Below are 20,076 nucleotides of genomic sequence, written 5' to 3'. Positions count from 1 at the left end.
GTGACGCTGGAGCTTCCTCTCATGGTCAGGGGCTCCACGCTATCCAGTCCCAGGTTTTTGTGACAGAAAGTTCTCTAATCATTAATGCTTCTTCTTCCATCACTCCCATAAGCCTACACAAATGCTGTTATTTCTGTCATCTTAAAAACAAGCACTTAATTACACTGCTTCGTCCTTCTTCCAAGGGGCCAGATGTCTCCTGAGCCCTTTCAGTTCAGTTAAGTTCAGTTCAGTCGCTCAGTCGTGTCCGACTCTTTGCAACCCCATGAATCACAGCATGCCAGGCCTCCCTGTCCATCACCAACTCCCAGAGTTCACTCAAACTCACATCCATCGAGTTGGTGATGCCATCCAGCCATCTCATCCTCTGTCATCCCCTTTTCCTCCTGAGCTCTTTACACCATCCCTAAAGGCAGACCCTAGCCAGGCCTCACCTGCCAGGTTCTGTTTCCTTTTCCCTGTCCCAACCTCACATGGGGTAACTGCTCGCCTCTGCCCCCCGCCCTTCTGATTCTGCCTCTTGCCCAGCGTCAAAGGGGCTTTCCATTCTGAGCCCTGATTGCAGGTCATATCCACCATTCAGCGCCTCTGTTGTCTCAGATCTTGCAGCCCCTGGGCAGGGAGGGAGCTGAGAACACCCCACACGGGGCTTCTCTCCCCGCCCCCTTCCCCGCCACCCTAGTCAGAGCAAAGCTAGTGGCCTTCTCAATGTGTCAGGCCCAGATGACACTGCAGCAGCCTGTGGAGCAGCCTGTCCTATTTTAGCTCTGGTTTCTTTTCTTTTTTGAGTCTGGACTCAACTTTGCCTAATCATCTGACCTCAAGATTTGGCTGTTTCCCAGATTCCTATAGCACTAAGGGAAGTTCCTTCCTATTACGGTGTTTCTCAAGAGGGCACAGAGGATCGCTTTAGGCCAGACAGTGTGCACCCTCCATGCCCCCAGCCTTCTTGACTGGCAGCACAGGGCTATCTTCAGATGTCCCCGAGGGCATCTCAGTTCCTTGATGGAGGAATACTGACCTAGGAAGTGGTTGAAGAAGTGTCTCCTGCTTTATGATAAAACATCTGTAAAGAATTGCTGGCAATATCCATCTCTCTACTTCACAGTACTGATTTTCTTTTACTTCACATTTTCTGATCCTTCCACCCTCCCTCGAGTTCACATCCATTGCTACAATTTAGACAATCATTAGCTTAAGATAATGATAACCTGCTCTCCTCACCAATGAGTATGATTTTCCCTTTCTTGTTGAGCAATCCTCTATAAGTTCAACGACTAGGTTAGGTCGCACTGGACTGAGGTATATAGGGGTAAGAAAGCTTCCTTCCTGCCCTTCACTATTAAAGTTTTCTTTTTTCTTATTTGGTTGTGCTGAGTCTTAGTTGTGGGATGAGAACACTTGGTTGTGGCTTGTGGGATCTAGTTCCCAGAGTAAGGATCAAACTTGGGTCCCCTACATTGGGAACTCAGAGTCTTATCCACTGGACCACCAAGGAAGTCTCTAATTTTTTTTTTAAGCATGGGTGCCCGTAAATTTGTGTTGCATGCCTTTGTGATGAGTGCATATTTCTACTCGACCTGGGGGCGTGACTCCCATGGCTACCCCGCATCACGATGGCCGATGGGAAAAGTGGAAGAGGCTGAGTGGGCTCTGGGGCTTCCTGTCATGGAGGCCGACGTCCGCTTGCCTCTCCCGCAGGCCTGGCGCCGGCGCTGGTTCGTGCTGCGGCGGGGCCGGCTGAGTGGCGACCGCGACGTGCTGGAGTACTACCGCAGCCAGCGTGCCAGCAAGCCTATCCGCGCCATCGACCTCAGCGAGTGCGCCGTCTGGAAGCATACGGGCCCAGGCTTCGTTCGCAAGGAATTCCAGAACCACTTCGTGTTTATTGTCAAGACCACGTCTCGCACATTCTATCTGGTGGCCAAGACGGAGGAAGAGATGCAGGTGTGGGTGCACAGCATCAGTCAGGTCTGCAACCTCAGCCACCTGGAGGACAGCACAGGTAAGAGCCAACTCGGGGTGGGGGGTGGGGGGGCTGAGGCAAAGGTGTTGGCCCCAAGTGTGCCAGGGGGGTGGGGGAACTGGGTGGCCAAGCCCGGGCACTGCCCGCAGAGCGTGAGGAGCCACTTTGGTCCCTTCAAAGCCGCCTGGTGGCTTTGCCATCATCAGAACATGCAGGCATTGAAAGCACAATGTGGGTGGGAACATTCTGTACAGCTCTGATTTTCCCCACACTGCTGCTGCTGGTTTTTCTAGAAATATAAAATATTGCTGTCTTTAAAAAAAATTCTAGGAACTCCAGGTTTTCTGTGCTAAATTTTAGAAGGCAGAAGTAGGCTGCCTGTCATACGCAGGGAAGGTTTCCGCTTATGTCCAAGTGGCTCAAGGTCTCTGCAACGGAAATGAGTTCTAAGTTTGCTCTGAACCATTTTGGGGCACTGGGAGCAAATGACCCATGTGGCTCTTTGTCTGCCACTCTTGCTCTCTCTTTTACACACACACACGGACACACATACACACACACAGACACACACAGACACACACACACTGCCGTTTCTATGTGATATACTGGCTATAATGCACTTTAGGTTACAATTAACTCCCCTTCGTGGATGTTGCTGTTGAGCCCTCCCCTTCGTGGATGTTGCTGTTGAGCCCTCCCCTTCGTGGATTTTGCTTTTGAGTCCCTGGCACCATGCCTTGATCCTCAAACTATGGACTTCGAATGTTGGTTTCTTTTAGCCTCTTAGCCTAGCAGGCCAACCTTACCCTTAAATCCTGGGGCCTACAGTTGCTTCACCCTTTCCCTCCTTAACTGGGTGCTTTATCGTCTTCCATGGAAATAACCACATTCTAACACTAGGTGGCGGGGAAGAGTCAGAGTTGCATCCCTCTCTAGACAGACGTGAGGCTGTGTGTGCTTCCTGCCAACGAAGTCCTTTTCTTTTCACGACGCAGGCAAGCTTACTAGGTGAAGCTACTCAGTTACACCGCTGAACTTTGAGAGCACTCGAGTAAGAGGAAATGAAATAATGGCAGTCTGTTGCCCTTGCTGCAACAGTGTCTTTGCAAAGTTGCACTGAATTTGTCAAGACACTGTGCAACCCAGCAGAGCCTTGCTGCTCGTTCTTCACGCCTAGTCCCTACCTTCAGTGTAATTAGATGCATATTTGTGTTTCATGTCGTATGTGACTTCTGTTTCCTCATTTGGCAGTGATGCTAAAACGTAGATACGTAACATGTTTCCCAATATGCCAAGGGGAGCAGAAATGAGTAAGGCACCAGGCACAAAACAGAAAGCTCTGGCCTGAAGTTGAAGGGTGGGCAAATCCCCCATCACCTCTTTTGTTCCCTGTAGCCTCCCCCTACCTTCGTTTGGAGGAGGAATAGATGGGGAAACAGTGGAGACAGCGTCAGACTTTATTTTTGGGGGGCTCCAAAATCACTGCAGATGATGATTGCAGCCATGAAATTACAAGATGCTTACTCCTTGGAAGGAAAGTTATGACCAACCTAAATAGCATATTCAAAAGCAGAGACATTACTTTGCCAACAAAGGTCCATCTAGTTAAGGCAATGGTTTTTCCAGTAGTTATGTATGGATGTGAAAGTTGGACTGTGAAGAAGGCTGAGCGCCGAAGAATTGATGCTTTTGAACTGTGGTGTTGGAGAAGACTCTTGAGAGTCCCTTGGACTGCAAGGAGATCCAACCAGTCCATTCTAAAGGAGATCAGCCCTGGGTGTTCTTTGGAAGAAATGATGTTAAAGCTGAAACTCCAGTACTTTGGCCACCTCATGTGAAGAGTTGACTCATTGGAAAAGACTCTGATGCTGGGAGGGATTGGGGACAGGAGGAGAAGGGATGACAGAGGATGAGATGGCTGGATGGCATCACCGACTCTATGGACATGAGTTTGAGTGAACTCTGGGAGATGGTGATGGACAGGGAGGCCTGGCGTGCTGCGATTCATGGGGTTGCAAAGAGTCAGACATGACTGAGCGACTGAACTGAACTGAACTGTAGGGGTTGATTCCTCTTCGTCTGACAACCAAGCCTGAAGGGGCTGTATTGTGGCTTCTCACATAGAGTGTTTGGTTCTGTCTCTGGTAACCACAGGTAGGCAGCACATCATGTGTACCCTGGCCAGTAACTCCATTAAATGCTTTTGTGTATTAGCTCTTCTCCTCCCCAGACCAACTGTGTGGCAGAGGTATTCTGAGCATAACCACTTTATAGAGAAGAAAACTTGGACCAAGAAGGTAACTTGGCCAAGGTCATGACAGCTAGATACTAGAGTCTGCACTTGAATCCAGGCAGTTCTGGGCCACTCTGACTCAAGAATCCTAAATTCCTGCCAACTTGGTTCAAAAGGGAAATCAAAGCAGGCTTTTCATTGGGAGTTTCTGAATGTGGGCTTTACCAGCCATCACACTTTATTTCTTTCATTCCTTTTCCTTAGACATCGCTAGCGGTCAATCATTCACACTGCTCTTTATGTGTTACTTGTCTCTCCTCTGGTGGGCTGTAAATGCCAATGGGGGCAGAGTCTTTGTCTTGGCTGGCAAAGTTAGAACAGTCTCGTGCACATAGTAAGTGCAAGAGAAGGTATCTATATAGACATAAGTAGACATATATGTCTATATCTGCATGCCTGCACATGTGCCCAAATGCATATGTAAGTATATGTATACATATTTGTTATGCATATATATGTGAATATGTTATGAATATATATGTTGAGTGAATAAACAGTGATGAATGCAGAGTTGTGGCTAAGAGCCATGAAGAAGCTGTGTGTAGACTATCTGCAGATTTTTAGGCCAAGAATGATTGCTTTATTTTGCCCTTAATTGATTCAACACTTCACTCTTGGAACATTGGCCTTGTTCCCCAGACGTTGTTTATAGCTTGGGGAAATGGTCTTCTCCATCAGTACAAACACCAGCTGTGATTTTCATCTTCTGTTTGGCCTCTTAGATGCCATCTGAGAAACTGTGTTCTAGCCATTCCTAAACATTCTGCTGGGAAACGATTTGTCCTGCAGATTCCATGGAGAGTGGCTGTCGCGCCCCCTCCTCCGCACAGCCCTCACCCTCCAGCTCCCTTCTCAGCAACCCTGCTGTCTGCTCCCTGCCAAGAGATGACCCGAGCACTAGTACTGTAGCCACTGAGGAAACCAGAAGTGAGTCAGAGTTGCCCTTCCTTCCTGATTATCTGATTCTATCCAACTGCGAGACGGGAAGACTGCACCACACCAGGTACGCCTCTGCGCCCGGCCTCCTAGCGCACGCCCCTCCATTGGCAGAACCCACATTGCTTCCTCTTGCAGCCTCTGTGACTGTTATGCCCTCGCTGCAAATCAGGCCGTTTAGCTGTAGCATCTTCTAGTGGCTGTATCTCTGCTCCCCTCACTTCCTGCTGCCGCCAGGGCGGGGCCAGATCCCTATCAACCACTATCAAGGCTGAAGCATGTGGTACACCAAACAGAATGACTCAGGCATTTTGGTGTTGTGGCTTTCATTTCTAACCTTGCATTCTCATTTGTATCTTCCACTTAGATGATGAAAAAAATCAACAAACTTTTTTTTTTCCCCTGCATCAAGGGGTTGCTGTCACTGAGGGGTGTGGAAGGAATGTCACTATTAAAGTTAAAAAACAAAACAAAACAGCGACATTAGAGTAGGGGGAGTGATGGCAGCATGGCCTCTTTTCCCCCACAGCATGGCTTTGCAGTGGGTGGGTGGCTTTCTCCTTCAAACTTCTGCCAAAGGTATAGCAGTACCAATAGCCGCTGTGGGGACTTGTGACCTTTCAGTCAAATGTCTGTGCTTTTCTTCCCTCAGTCTCCCCACCAGATGTGATAGTTGGTCAAACTCAGAGCGCTCACTGGAGCAGGCTTCGTTTGATGACGTCTTTGTGGACTGCCCACAGCTGCCACCCTCTGGGAGCCTGGCCTGCCCTTCGCACCCCAGGAACGGGTCTCAGGAGGCCCCCTCCATGAGGCCCCAGGCCACCCTGATGTGGATGAAAGATGTCAATGGCCCACCCAGGGACCACTTTTCTTTACCACTGGGGGAAACTTCCTTAAATTCTGCCATCCAGGTAGATCAAAACCAAGCTTCCTTGCCCTATGGGGTAAAAGAACTAGACGTGATGTCTAACACACCCCCTCCTCGCCCCCCTAAGCCAAGCCATCTCTCTGAATGGTGGCACAAGGAGCAGTTCCTGTGCAGAGGGCCCAGTAGCCTCAAGAAGCCGGAAGGCACTGTGGTGCCTAGAAGAATTTCCCTTTCCGGTTTAGACAACATGAGGACCTGGAAAGGTAAGTACTGGATGATGCTAAACTTCAGGTACTGACAGCAGCCGGCTCCTCTTTCCTCTGTGTTTCCATGTCAGGGCATTGTTCAGCCAATTTCCTCAGGCCATTCCAGTGTCCTAGCGGGATCAGGCCCTGGGTGAAAGTGCACATCTGGAAAACCCCCACTCCGATCCCAGCGTCCCCCTGCTCATCCCTGTCTGCAGACTGGGAGATATCCTTGGTCCCTGTAGATGCTGAAAGAACTCAGACTCCTGGTGCCCTAGCCGTGCCCCTGCCCACATGATGGCCTCCCCTCGTGAGACCAGGCTCCTGGTGTTCATTTGGAGCCACTCAGGGACCCACTTGGTACAGAAGGTGGTGTCTTTGGCTTCTGCCGAGGGGGTAGAGTGGAGCTCTTGTCTTCTCAGTTCAGTTCAGTCGCTCAGTCGTGTCCGACTCTTTGTGACCCCATGAATCGCAGCACGCCAGGCCTCCCTGTCCATCGCCAACTCCCGGAGTTCACTCAGACTCACGTCCATCGAGTCAGTGATGCCATCCAGCCATCTCATCCTCTGTCATCCCCTTCTCCTCCTGCCCCCAATCCCTCCCAGCATCAGAGTCTTTTCCAATGAGTCAGCTCTTCACATGAGGTGGCCAAAGTACTGGAGTTTCAGCTTTAGCATCATTCCTTCCAAAGAAATCCCAGGGCTGATCTCCTTCAGAATGGACTGATTGGATCTCCTTGCAGTCCAAGGGACTCTCAAGAGTCTTCTCCAACACCACAGTTCAAAAGCATCAATTCTTCGGCGCTCAGCCTTCTTCACAGTCCAACTCTCACATCCATACATGACCACAGGAAAAACCATAGCCTTGACTAGACGGGTCTTTGTCGGCAAAGTAATGTCTCTGCTTTTGAATATACTATCTAGGTTGGTCATAACTTTTCTTCCAAGGAGTAAGCATCTTTTAATTTCATGGCTGCACTCACCATCTGCAGTGATTTTGGAGCCCCCCCCAAAATAAAGCCTGACACTATTTCCACTGTTTCCCCATCCATTTCCCATGAAGTGATGGGACTGGATGCCATGATCTTCTTTTTCTGAATGTTGAGCTTTAGGCCAACTTTTTCCACTTTCCACTTTCACTTTCATCAAGAGGCTTTTGAGTTCCTCTTCACTTTCTGCCATAAGGGTGGTGTCATCTGCATATCTCAGGTTATTGATATTTCTCCTGGCAGTCTTGATTCCAGCTTGTGTTTCTTCCAGTCCAGCGTTTCTCATGATGTACTCTGCATAGAAGTTAAATAAGCAGGGTGACAATATACAGCCTTGACGTACTCCTTTTCCTATTTGGAACCAGTCTGTTGTTCCATGTCCAGTTCTAACTGTTGCTTCCTGACCTGCATACAGATTTCTCAAGAGGCAGGTCAGGTGGTCTGGTATTCTCATCTCTTTCAGAATTTTCCAGTTTATTGTGATCCACACAGTCAAAGGCTTTGGCATAGTCAATAAAGCAGAAATAGATATTTTTCTAGAACTCTCTTGCTTTCTCCATGATCCAGTGGATGTTGGCAATTTGATCTCTGGTTCCTCTGCCTTTTCTAAAACCAGCTTGAACATCAGGGAGTTCACGGTTCACATATTGCTGAAGCCTGGCTTGGAGAATTTTGAGCATTACTTTACTAGCGTGTGAGATGAGTGCAATTGTGTCATAGTTTGAGCATTCTTTGGCATTGCCTTTCTTTGGGATTGGAATGAAAACTGACCTTTTCTGGTCCTGTGGCCACGGCTGAGTTTTCCAAATTTGCTGGCATATTGAGTGCAGCACTTTCACAGCATCATCTTTCAGGATTTGAAATAGCTCAACTGGAATTCCATCACCTCCACTAGCTTTGTTCATAGCGATGCTTTCCAAGGCCCATTTGACTTCACATTCCAAGATGTCTGGCTCTAGATTAGTGATCACACCATCATGATTATCTGGGTTGTGAAGATCTTTTTTGTACACTTCTGTTGTGTATTCTTGCCACCTCTTCTTAATATCTTCTGTTTCTGTTAGGTCCAGACCATTTCTGTCCTTTATCGAGTCCATCTTTGCATGAAATGTTCCCTTGGTATCTCTAATTTTCTTGAAGAGGTCTCTAGTCTTTCCCATTCTGTTGTTTTCTTCTATTTCTTTGCATTGATCTCTGAAGAAGGCTTTCTTATCTCTTCTTGCTATTCTCTGGAACTCTGCATTCAGATGCTTATATCTTTCCTTTTCTCCTTTGCCTTTTGCCTCTCTTCTTTTCACAGCTATTTGTAAGGCCTCCCCAGACAGCCATTTTGCTCTTTGCATTTCTTTTCCATGGGGATGGTCTTGATCCCTGTCTCCTGTGCAGTGTCACAAACTTCACTCCATAGTTCATCAGGCACTCTATCTATCAGATCTAGGCCCTTAAATCTATTTCTCACTTCCACTGTAGAATCATAAGGTATTTGATTTAGGTCATACCAGAATGATCTAGTGGTTTTCCCTACTTTCTTCAATTTGAGTCTGGATTTGGCAATAAGGAGTTTATGATCTGAGCCACAGTCAGCTCCTGGTCTTGTTTTTGTTGACTGTATAGAGCTTCTCCATCTTTGGCTGCAAAGAATATAATCAGTCTGATTTTGGTGTTGACCATCTGGTGATGTCCATGTGTAGAGTCTTCTCTTGTGTTGTTGGAAGAGGGTGTTTGCTATGACCAGTGTGTTCTCTTGGCAAAACTCTATTAGTCTTTGCCCTGCTTCATTCCATATTCCAAGGCCAAATTTGCCTGTTACTCCAGGTGTTTCTTGACTTCCTACTTTTGCATTCTAGTCCCCTATAATGAAAAGGACATCTTTTTTGGGTGTTAGTTCTAAAAGATCTTGTAGGTCTTCATAAAACCGTTCAACGTCAGCTTCTTTGGCATTACTGGTTGGGGCATAGACTTGGATAACTGTGATATTGAATGGTTTGCCTTGGAGATGAACAGAGATCATTCTGTCATTTTTGAGATTGCATCCAAATACTGCATTTCGGACTCTTTTGTTGACCATGATGGCTACTCCATTTCTAGTTGTCAACAATTGCATCAGCCTCATCCTTCATGCCACCTAATGTGTTCTTTCCAACTTCTCCCCGGCTAAGCTGAAGTGCTTTTGGCCAAGCGATGATGCAAACCTAGCCATCTCAGCTTGGTCCATTGGCATGCCCTCCTGGAGCCCCCTTTGGCCTTTTTCTGGAAATCTGTTGATTCCCAGGGGGTTCTGTGCACACTTTCTCTCTCCTTCTCTCCTGCTGCATCTCCATCCAAATGTGTTCTTTTGCATGAAAGTAAACAGAGGCTAAAACTCTTTGCCATGAAGTTATGGGACCAGATGCCATGAGGTTAGTTTTCTGAATGTGGAGCTTAAGCCAACTTATTTTATTGGAAGGAGAGTGGAAACGAAAGCACTTAAGTGGATCTTTTGCTGCAGCTTATTGGAAAGGTAAAGATCATTACCTTATAGAAAAGGTAAAGATAAAGGTAAAGACATTCACGTCTCGCCTTGGTGGCCAGGGAAGTCACCCTTCCTGAGGCTGGCTCTCATTGTCACTGTGTTCCAAGGTGTGCTCGTCAAAGAGAGACTGAAATGCCAGACTGAGAGACCCCATCTTGGGCAGATTGGTGTCATGGTCACCAAGTTTGTTGATGGATCTCCCCTCTTATTCAGGTTATGAGTCTTGGTGAAATGATGCAAGCAGAAGTATGTTGTCAGTGGTCAGTTGGCATGGTTCCAGTAGGGACTGATGCACCCTTTTTTTCAAAGGTGCAGCACAGATTCTGTTGCATTCTGCCTCTTGCTCTCTGAGTCATTATGGTTTAATTTCTTGATGTCATGAGGATTTTGGGATTCAGCCACCTTGTTGGTTCTTCCCAAACAGTGTTGAACAGGAAGCCACCACGGCTCTCGGTGAAGGGTGTCTGGCTAACTGGGAGGTTTGTTTTGAAAATCAGTTGGAATGAGTATCCACCACATTGTTGGTTCCAGCATATAATAGGTGTTTAATATTTTTTCTGTGTCACATTTTTCCTGTTAAATATTTTCATGACTGGATAAGGAAATCATTATGACTAATGGTTTATCTCAACCCAAATGTCTTCCTCAAGTAATGTGGAATCTTGTATTCAGTACATTGATCTGATCTTTACTTTGAGGAAATGTAATATGTAAATCTGAGCCACAGTCAGCTCCCAGTCTTGTTTTTGCTGAATGTATAGAGCTTCTCCATCTCTGGCTGCAAAGAATATAATCAATCTGATTTTGGTGTTGACCATCTGGTGATGTCCATGTGTAGAGTCTTCTCTTGTGTTGTTGGAAGAGGGTGTTTGCTATGACCAGTGTGTTCTCTTGGCAAAACTCTAGTAGCCTTTGCCCTGCTTCATTCTGTATTCCAAGGCCAAATTTGCCTGTTATCCCATGTGTTTCTTGACTTCCTACTTTTGCATTCCAGTCCCCTATAATGAAAAGGACATTTTTTTTGGGTGTTAGTTCTAGAAGGTCTTGTAGGTTTTCATAGAACCGTTCAACATCAGCTTCTTCAGCATTACTGATTGGAGCATAGACTTGGATTACTGTGATATTGAATGGTTTGCCTTGGAAATGAACAGAGATCATTCTGTCGTTTTTGAGACTGCATCCAAGTATTGCATTTTGGACTCTTTTGTTGACCATGATGGCTACTCCATTTGTTCTGAGGGATTCCTGCCCACAGTAGTAGATATAATGGTGATCTGAGTTCAATTCACTCATTCCAGTCCATTTTAGTTCGCTGATTCCTAGAATGTCGATGTTCACTCTTGCCATCTCCTGTTTGACCACTTCCAATTTGCCTTGATTCATGGACCTAACATTCCAGGTTCCTATGCAATATTGCTCTTTACAGCATCGGACCTTGCTTCTATCATCAGTCACATCCACAACTGGATATTGTTTTTGGTTTGGCTCCATCCCTTCATTCTTTCTGGGGTTATTTCTCCACTGATCTCCAGTAGCATATTGGGCACCTACCGACCTGGGGAGTTCCTCTTTCAGTATCCTATCATTTTGCCTCTTCCTACTGTTCATGAGGTTCTCAAGGCAAGAATACTGAAGTGGTTTGCCATTCCCTTCTCCAGTGGACCACAATATACAAGGCTGTATATTGTCACCTTGCTTGTTTAACTTATACGCAGAGTACATCATGAGAAACACTGGGCTGGAAGAAACACAAGCTGGAATCAAGATTGTCAGGAGAAATATCAATAACCTGAGATATGCAGATGACACCACTCTTATGGCAGAAAGTGAAGAGGAACTAAAAAGCCTCTTGATGAAAGTGAAAGAGGAGAGTGAAAAAGTTGGCTTAAAGCTCAACATTCCGAAAACTAAGATCATGGCATCTGGTCCCATCACTTCATGGGAAATAGATGTGGAAACAGTGGAAACAGTGTCACACTTTGTTTTTTGGGGCTCCAAAATCACTGCAGATGGTGAGTGCAGCCATGAAATTAAAAGACGCTTACTCCTTGGAAGGAGAGTTATGACCAACCTAAATAGCATATTCTAAAGCAGAGACATTACTTTGCCAACAAAGGTCCATCTAGTGAAGGCTATGGTTTTTCCAGTGGTCATGTATGGATGTGAAAGTTGAACTGTGAAGAAAGCTGAGCGCTGAAGAATTGATGCTTTTGAACTGTGGTGTTGGAGAAGACTCTTGAGAGTCCCTTGGACTGCAAGGAGATCCAACCAGTCCATTCTAAAGGAGATCAGTCCTGGGTGTTCTTTGGAAGGAATGATGCTAAAGCTGAAACTCCAGTACTTTGGCCACCTGATGTGAAGAGTTGACTCATTGGATAAGACTCTGATGCTGGGAGGGGTTGGGGGCAGGAGGAGAAGGGGATGACAGAGGATGAGATGGCTGGATGGCATCACCGACTCTATGGACATGAGTTTGAGTGAACTCTGGGAGTTGGTGATGAACAGGGAGGCCTGGTGTGCTGCAGTTCATGGGGTTGCAGAGTTGGACATGACCGAGCGACTGAACTGAACTGAACTGACTGAATATGTAAATGTGTGAAATCTTCATGCGATTTTGAAAATGACTCCTTCTCTCCCCCAAATGTGGAAAACACATACATATCTGTCAACACACACCTGTAATGAATTATACCTCCTGTACTAGGCCGACTGGTTCTCAGAGCCTCTACCTAGCACTTTATCTCCATGTTTATTTGATCCCTACTTCATTATCTAGTATTTTACTATAGTTTCTTTACATATTTTTCTTACTTGAATGATGCACTATCTTTTATATTTCACACGAGGAACTGTGTTTATGGCTTTAAAGGTTATATTAGAAACCAATACAATATTGTAAAGTAATTAGCCTCCAATTAAAATAAATTTTTTAAAGTAATTATCTTAAAAAAACTAAATAAACTATCTTTAACTCTCTTAATTTCCCCACTCCAAATCCCATAAAAAGATTTAAAATACAACTGTATTATTGAAAATTTCACACATTTACAAAAGTAGGAGATGGTATGATGAACTCCCATGTATCCATCCCCCAGTTCAGTTCAGTCACTCAGTCATGTCAGACTCTTTGTGACTCCATTGACTGCAGCATGCCAGGCTTCCCTGTCCCCCACTATCTCCCAGAGTTTGCTCAAACTCATGTTGATCGAGTTGGTGATGCCATCCAACTATCTCATCCTCTCTCATCCCCTTCTCCTGCCTTCAATCTTTCCGAGTATCAGGGTCTTTTCTGATGAGTCATTTCTTCACATCAGGTGGCCAAAGTATTGGAGTTTTAGCGTCAGCTTCAGCATCAGTCCTTCCAAGGAATATTCAGGGTTGATTTCCTTTAGGATTGATTGGTTTGATCTCCTTCTAGTCCAAGGTACTCCCAGGAGTCTTCTCCAACACCACAGTTCAAAAGCATCAATTATTGAGCAATAAGCTTTCTTTATGGCCCAAGTCTCACATCCACACATGGCTACTAGAAAAAACATAGTTTTGACTATACAGACCTTTGTTAGCAAAGTAATGTCTCTGCTTTTTAATATGCTACCTAGGTTTGTCATAGCTTTTCTTCCAATGAGCAAGTGTCTTTTAATTTTGTGGCTTCAGTGATTTTGGAACCCAAGAAAATAAAGTCTCACTATTTCCGTTGTTTCCCCATCTATTTGCCATGAAGTGATGGGACCAGATGCCATGATCTTAGTTTTTTGAATATTGAGTTTTAAGCCAACTTTTTCACTCTCTTCTTTTCACTTTCATCAAGAGGCTCTTTAGTTCCTCTTCACTTTCCACCATAAAGGTGGTGTCATCTGCGTATCTGAGATTATTGATATTTCTCCTAGCAATCTTGATTCCAGCTTGTGCTTCATCCAGCTTGGCATTTCTCATGATATACTCTGCATATAAGTTAAATAAGCAGGGTGACAATATACAGCCTTGACATACTCCTTTCTCAATTTGGAACTGATCCATTGTTCCATGTCCTTTTCTAACTGTTGCTTCTTTTTTATTTATTTATTTATTTAATTTATTTAAATTGGAGGCTAATTACTTTACACTATTGTATTGGTTTTGCTGTACATCAACATGAATCCACCATGGGTGTACACTTGTTCCCCATCCTGAACCTCCTTCCACCTCCTTCCCCATCCCATCCCTCTGGGTCATCCAAGTGCACCAGCCCCAAGCATCCTGTATCATGCATCGAACCTGGACTGGTGATTCGTTCCACATATGATATTATACATGTTTCAAAGCCATTCGCCCAAATCATCCCAACCTCTCCCTCTTCACAGAGTCCAAAAGACTGTTCTATACATCTGTATCTCTTTTGCTGTCTAGCATATAGGGTTATGGTTACCATCTTTCTAAATTCCGTATATATGCTTTAGTATACTATATTGGTGTTTTTCTTTCTGGCTTACTTCACTCTGTATAATATGCTCCAGTTTCATCCACCTCATTAGAACTGATTCAAATGTATTCTTTTTAATGGCTGAGTAATACTCCACTGTGTATATATACCATGGCTTTCTTATCCATTCATCTGCTGATGGACATCTAGGTTGCTTCCATGGCCTGGCTGTTATAAACAGTGCTGCGATGAACATTGGGGTACACGTGACTCTTTCCATTCTGGTTTCCTCACTGTGTATGCCCAGCAGTGGGTTTGCTGCATCGTATGGCAGTTCTATTTCCAGTTTTTTAAGGAATCTCCAGAGTGTTCTCCAAAGTGGCTGTACTAGTTTGCATTCCCACCAACAGTGTAAGCGGGTTCCCTTTTCTCTACACCCTCTCCAGCATTTATTGCTTGTAGGCTTTTGGATCGCAGCCATTCTGACTGGCATGAAATGGTACCTCACTGTGGTTTTGATTTGCGTTTATCTGATAATGAGTGATATTGAGCCTCTTTTCATGTGTTTGTTAGCCATCTGTATGTCTTCTTTGGAGAAATGTCTGTTTCGTTCTTTGGCCCATTTTTTGACTGGGTGGTTTATTTTTCTGGAATTGAGCTGTAGGAGTTGCTTGTATATTTTTGAGATTAATTCTTTGTCAGTTGCTTCATTTGCCATTATTTTCTCCCATTCCAAAAGCTGTCTTTTCACCTTGCTTATAGTTTCCTTTATTGTGCAGAAGCTTTTAACTTTAATTAGGTCCCATTTGTTTATTTTTGCTTTTATTTCCAATATTCTGGGAGGTGGGTCATAGAGAATCCTGCTGTGGTTTATGTCGGAGAGTGTTTTGCCTATGTTCTTCTCTAGGAGTTTTATAGATTCTGGTCTTAGTTTATGTCTTTAATCCATTTTGAGTTTATTTTTGTGTATGATGTTAGAAAGTGTTCTAGTTTCATTCTTTTACAAGTGGTTGACCAGTTTTCCCAGCACCACTTGTTAAAGAGATTGTCTTTTCTCCATTGCATATTCTTGCCTCCTTTGTCAAAGATAAGGTGTCCATAGGTGTGTGGATTTATCTCGGCTTCTATTTCGTTCTGTTGATCTATAATTCTGTCTTTGTGCCAGTACCATACTGTCTTGATGATGACTGTGGCTTTGTAGTAGAGCCTGAAGTCAGGCAGGTTGATTCCTCCTATTCCATTCTTCTTTCTCAAGATTGCTATGGCTATTCGAAGTTTTTTGTATTTCCATAGAAATTAGAAATTATTTGTTCTAGCTCTGTGAAAAATACCATTGGTAGCTTGATAGGGATTGCATTGAATCTATAGATTGCTTTGGGCAGTATACTGATTTTCACTATATTGATTTTTCCAATCCATGAACAAGGTATATTTCTCCATCTATTAGTGTCCTCTTTGATTTCTTTCACCAGTGTTTTATAGTTTTCTATATATAGGTCTTTAGTTTCTTTAGGTAAATATATTCCTAAGTATTTTATTCTTTTCATTGCAATGGTGAATGGAATTGTTTCATTAATTTCTCTTTCTATTTTCTTATTATTAGTGTATAGGAATGCAAGGAATTTCTGTGTGTTGATTTTATATCCTGCAACTTTACTATATTCATTGATTAGCTATAGTAATTTTCTGGTGGAGTCTTTAGGATTTTCTATGTAGAGGATCATGTCATCTGCAAACAGTGAGAGTTTTACTTCTTTTCCAATTTGGATTCCTTTTCTTTCTTTTTCTGCTCTGATTGCTGTGGCCAAAACTTCCAAAACTATGTTGAATAGTAGTGGTGAGAGTGGGCACCCTTCTCTTGTTCCTGACTTTAGGGGAAATGCTTTCATTTTTTCACCATTGAGGATAATGTTTGCTGTGGGTTTGTCATATATAGCTTTTATTATGTTGAGATATGTTCCTTCTCTCCCTGCATTCTGGAAGGTTTTTATCATAAATGGATGTTGAATTTTGTCAAAGGCTTTCTCTGCATCTATTGAGATAATCATATGGCTTTTATTTTTCAATTTGTTAATGTGGTGAATTACATTGATTGATTTGTGGATATTGAAGAATCCTTGCATCCCTGGGATAAAGCCCACTTGGTCATGATGTATAATCTTTTAAATGTGTTGTTGGATTCCGATTGCTAGAATTTTGTTAAGGGTTTTTATATCTATGTTCATCAGTGATATTGGCCTGTAGTTTTCTTTTTTTGTGGCATTTTTGTTAGGTTTTGATATTAGGGTGATGGTGGCCTCATAGAATGAGTTTGGAAGTTTATCTTCCTCTGCAAGTTTCTGCAAGAGTAAATAGGATAGGTGTTAGCTCTTCTCTAAGTTTTTGGTAGAATTCAGCTTTGAAGCTGTCTGGACCTGGGCTTTTGTTTGCTGGAAGATTTCTGATTACAGTTTCAATTTCTGTGCTTGTGATGGGTCTGTTAAGTTTTTCTATTTCTTCCTGGTTCAGTTTTGGAAAGTTGTACTTTTCTAAGAATTTGTCCATTTCTTCCAAGTTGTCCATTTTATTTGCCTATAGTTGCTGATAGTAGTCTCTTGTGTTTTTTTTAAATGTAATACTGTTTATTTAACTTCAAAAACATTTCAACATTCTAAACATACAAAGAAAAATAACAGAACATTGCAGATCGTGTTTAGTACAGAAAGTTCTTGAACTTTCACTGGTGCAGTGGCTCTTGGCTTTGCTGACAATGAACAGTTCTACAGTTTGTTTAAAAAAAAAAACAGTTTAAAACTACTGCACTTCAACTAAAAAGGATCCAAAACACTTCTCATGCCTGCTGACTCCCCCCGCCCCCGACTCTTCCACAGCTAAGAATGGCAGTGGGATGCTATGTCACTATATACAAAAACAAGACAACCTGAAGCTAAATGGATGCCCACTGCAGTGTCCACAAGTCCAGCCCCACAGTGCATGCCCTGAGCTACAGCCCCTCCGAAAGGCATTGCCCCCATAGCCTCCACACCAAGCAAGGAGCATCAAGAGTGTGTCTCGGTTGCTTTGTTCTTTTTACAAACTATAGATATGTACAGTTGAGAACTCGGGATTTCTAGCCCATGACCATAGAATTAACACACCACCTTACAAATTAAAAAAAAAAAATGCCAGAAACATCTTTAAATGCCTTGTCACACCAACAGCAAAGTGCACAGAGTGAGGAGAACACGAGAGCCTTTCATTTTAAAAACGTTTGGAAATATGTACAACTTTGATACAGTTTCCAGGTGCTCCAGACACCCATGGCCACTTAATGTAAACCACTGACAATTGCTAGAGCACTAAGATATGATCATGATCCAATTGGGTAATTAAACCTAATGAGGGCAACAGACACATCTTGGATAAGAGGTGTGTCAATCAAGGCGCTCCCTACTCTAATGTATTCAGAAGGAAACAGATCAACAGTTTTTTTTTTTAATTCATCCTCTTCCTCCTCCTCCTCCTCCTCCTCCTCTTCCTCCTCTTCGTCTTCCTCTTCCACCTTTTTCCGGGCAACTTTAGCAGCACTCTTGACGCCATCAAACTTCCCTTTAGACTTATAGTCTGTGACACCCTTCTCATACTTCTCCTTCAGCTTCGCTGCCTTGTTGATGTATGGCTGCTTCTCACTGTCACTTAAGTTATTCTACATCTCACCCAGCTTCTTCACCACATCTCCAATAGAGATGCCAGGGTTTGCAAACTTGATCTTGGGGCGGAATTCAAAGCAGAATAGGAAAAATCCAGACGGTGGTCTCTTGGGGGCATTAGGGTCCTTCTTCTTGCCTCCCTTAGCTGGTCTGTAATCCTTCATTTCCCGATCATAGCGCACTTTATCCACCTTTGCCATTTCATCGAACTTCGACTTCTCTTTCCCGGACATGGTCTTCCACCTCTCAATTGACAGGGACCTCTGGGTTTTTCTTCTTATGTTCCTCTCTGCACGTCTGCACAAAGAAGGCATAAGCAGACATCTTGCCCTTTGGTTTCTTGGGATCACCTTTAGCCATCTGTATTGTTCGTTAGTCTCTGATAGTAGTCTCTTATGATCCTTTTCATTTCTGTGTTGTCTGTTGTGATCTCTCCAGTTTCATTTCTAATTTTATTGATTTGATTTTTCTCCCTTTGTTTCTTGATGAGTTTGGTTAATCGTTTGTCAGTTTTATTTATCCTTTTAAAGAACCAGCTTTTGGCTTTATTGATTTTTGCTATGGTCTCTTTTGTTTCTTTTGCATTTGTTTCTGCTCTAATTTTTAAGATTTCTTTTCTTCTACTAACCGAGGGGTTCTTCATTTCTTCCTTTTCTAGTTGCTTTAGGTGTAGAGTTAGGTTATTTATTTGACTTTTTTCTTGTTTCTTGAGGTATGCCTGTATTGCTATGAACCTTCCCCTTAGCACTGCTTTTACAGTGTCCCACAGGTTTTGGGTTGTTGTTTTTTCATTCTCGTTCATTTCTATGCATATTTTGATTTCTTCTGTGATTTTTTGGTTATTTAGCAGTGTGTTGTTCACCCTCCACATGTTGGAATTTTTAATAGTTTTTCTCCTTTAATTGCGATCTAATCTTACTGCATTGTAGTCAGAAAAGATGCTTGAAATGATTTAATTTTTTTTGAATTTACCAAAGCTAGATTTATGGCCCAGGATGTGGTCTATCCTGGAGAAGGTTCCGTTTGTGCTTGATAAAAAGGTGAAATTCATTGTTTTGGTGTGAAATGTCCTATAGATATCAATTAGGTCTAACTGATCTATTGTATCATTTAAAGTGTGTTATTTGTTGTTTTTCCCTTGCTGATTTTAATATTTGTTCTTTCTGTTTGATGATTGTTAATTTGATTAATATGTATCTTGGAGTGTTTCCCCTTGGGTTTATCCTGTTTGGGACTCTCTGGGTTTCTTGGACTTGGGTGATTATTTCCTTCCCCATTTTAGGGAAGTTTTCAACTATTATCTCCTCAAGTATTTTCTCATGGTCTTTCTTTTTGTCTTCTTCTTTGGGGATTCCTATGATTCAAATGTTCATGCGTTTAACTTTGTCCCAGAGGTCTCTTAGACTGTTCTCATTTCTTTTAATTTGTTTTTCCTTTTTCCTCTCTCTTTCATTTATTTCTACCATTCTATATTCTACCTCGCTTATCCTATCTTCTGACTCCGTTATTCTACTGTTGGCTCCCTCCATGTGTTTTTGATCTCATTTATTGCATTATTCATTATATATTGACTCTTTTTATTTCTTCTAGGTTTTGTTAAACCTTTCTTGCATCTTCTCAGTCCTTGTCTCCAGGCTAGTTATTTGTCCATTTTGTTTTCAAGATTTTGGATCATTTTCACTGTCATTATTTGGAATTCTTTATCAGGTTGATTACCTATCTCTTCCTCTTTTGTTTGGTTTGATGGGCATTTATCCTGTTCCTTTACCTGCTGGGTGTTCCTCTGCCTTTTCATCTTGTTTATATTGCTGTGTTTGGAGTGGCCTTTCCGTATTCTGGCATTTTGTGGAGTTATCTTTATTGTGGAGTTTCCTCTCTGTGGGTGGGTTTGGACAGGTCCCTTGTCAAGGTTTCCTGGTCAGGGAAGCTTGTGTCAGTGTTCTGGTGGGTGGAGCTGGATTTCTTCTCTCTGGAGTGCAATGAAGTTGCTAGTAATGAGTTATGAGATGTCAATGGGTTTGGAATGACTTTGGGCAGACTGTATATTGAAGCTCAGGGCTATTTTCCTGTATTGATGGAGAATTTGCATGGTATGTCTTGCTCTGGAACTTGTTGGCCTTTGGGTGGTGCTTGGTTTCAGTATAGGTATGGATGCGTTTGACGAGCTCCTATCAATTAAT

General features: G+C 43.3%; 1 protein-coding gene and 1 pseudogene across 1 annotated transcript in view; one reads left to right on the top strand and one right to left on the bottom strand.

Annotated features, from left to right (window-relative positions):
* The window catches only part of GAB3 (GRB2 associated binding protein 3), a 93,468-nt gene that overhangs the window by 27,846 nt on the left and 45,546 nt on the right, over nt 1–20,076 (top strand). The window contains exons 2-4 of the mRNA XM_018044627.1: nt 1,702–2,005; nt 5,049–5,262; nt 5,848–6,326. Of these exons, the coding sequence (XP_017900116.1) occupies nt 1,702–2,005; nt 5,049–5,262; nt 5,848–6,326 (997 nt within the window). The remainder of the gene's footprint in view (nt 1–1,701; nt 2,006–5,048; nt 5,263–5,847; nt 6,327–20,076) is intronic.
* Nucleotides 17,557–18,261, bottom strand: LOC102190032 (annotated as a pseudogene).

The sequence above is a fragment of the Capra hircus genome, unplaced genomic scaffold (assembly GCF_001704415.2).
Source record: "Capra hircus breed San Clemente unplaced genomic scaffold, ASM170441v1, whole genome shotgun sequence".
Lineage (NCBI taxonomy): Eukaryota > Metazoa > Chordata > Mammalia > Artiodactyla > Bovidae > Capra > Capra hircus.
This window is presented reverse-complemented; position numbering and strand designations above follow the sequence as displayed.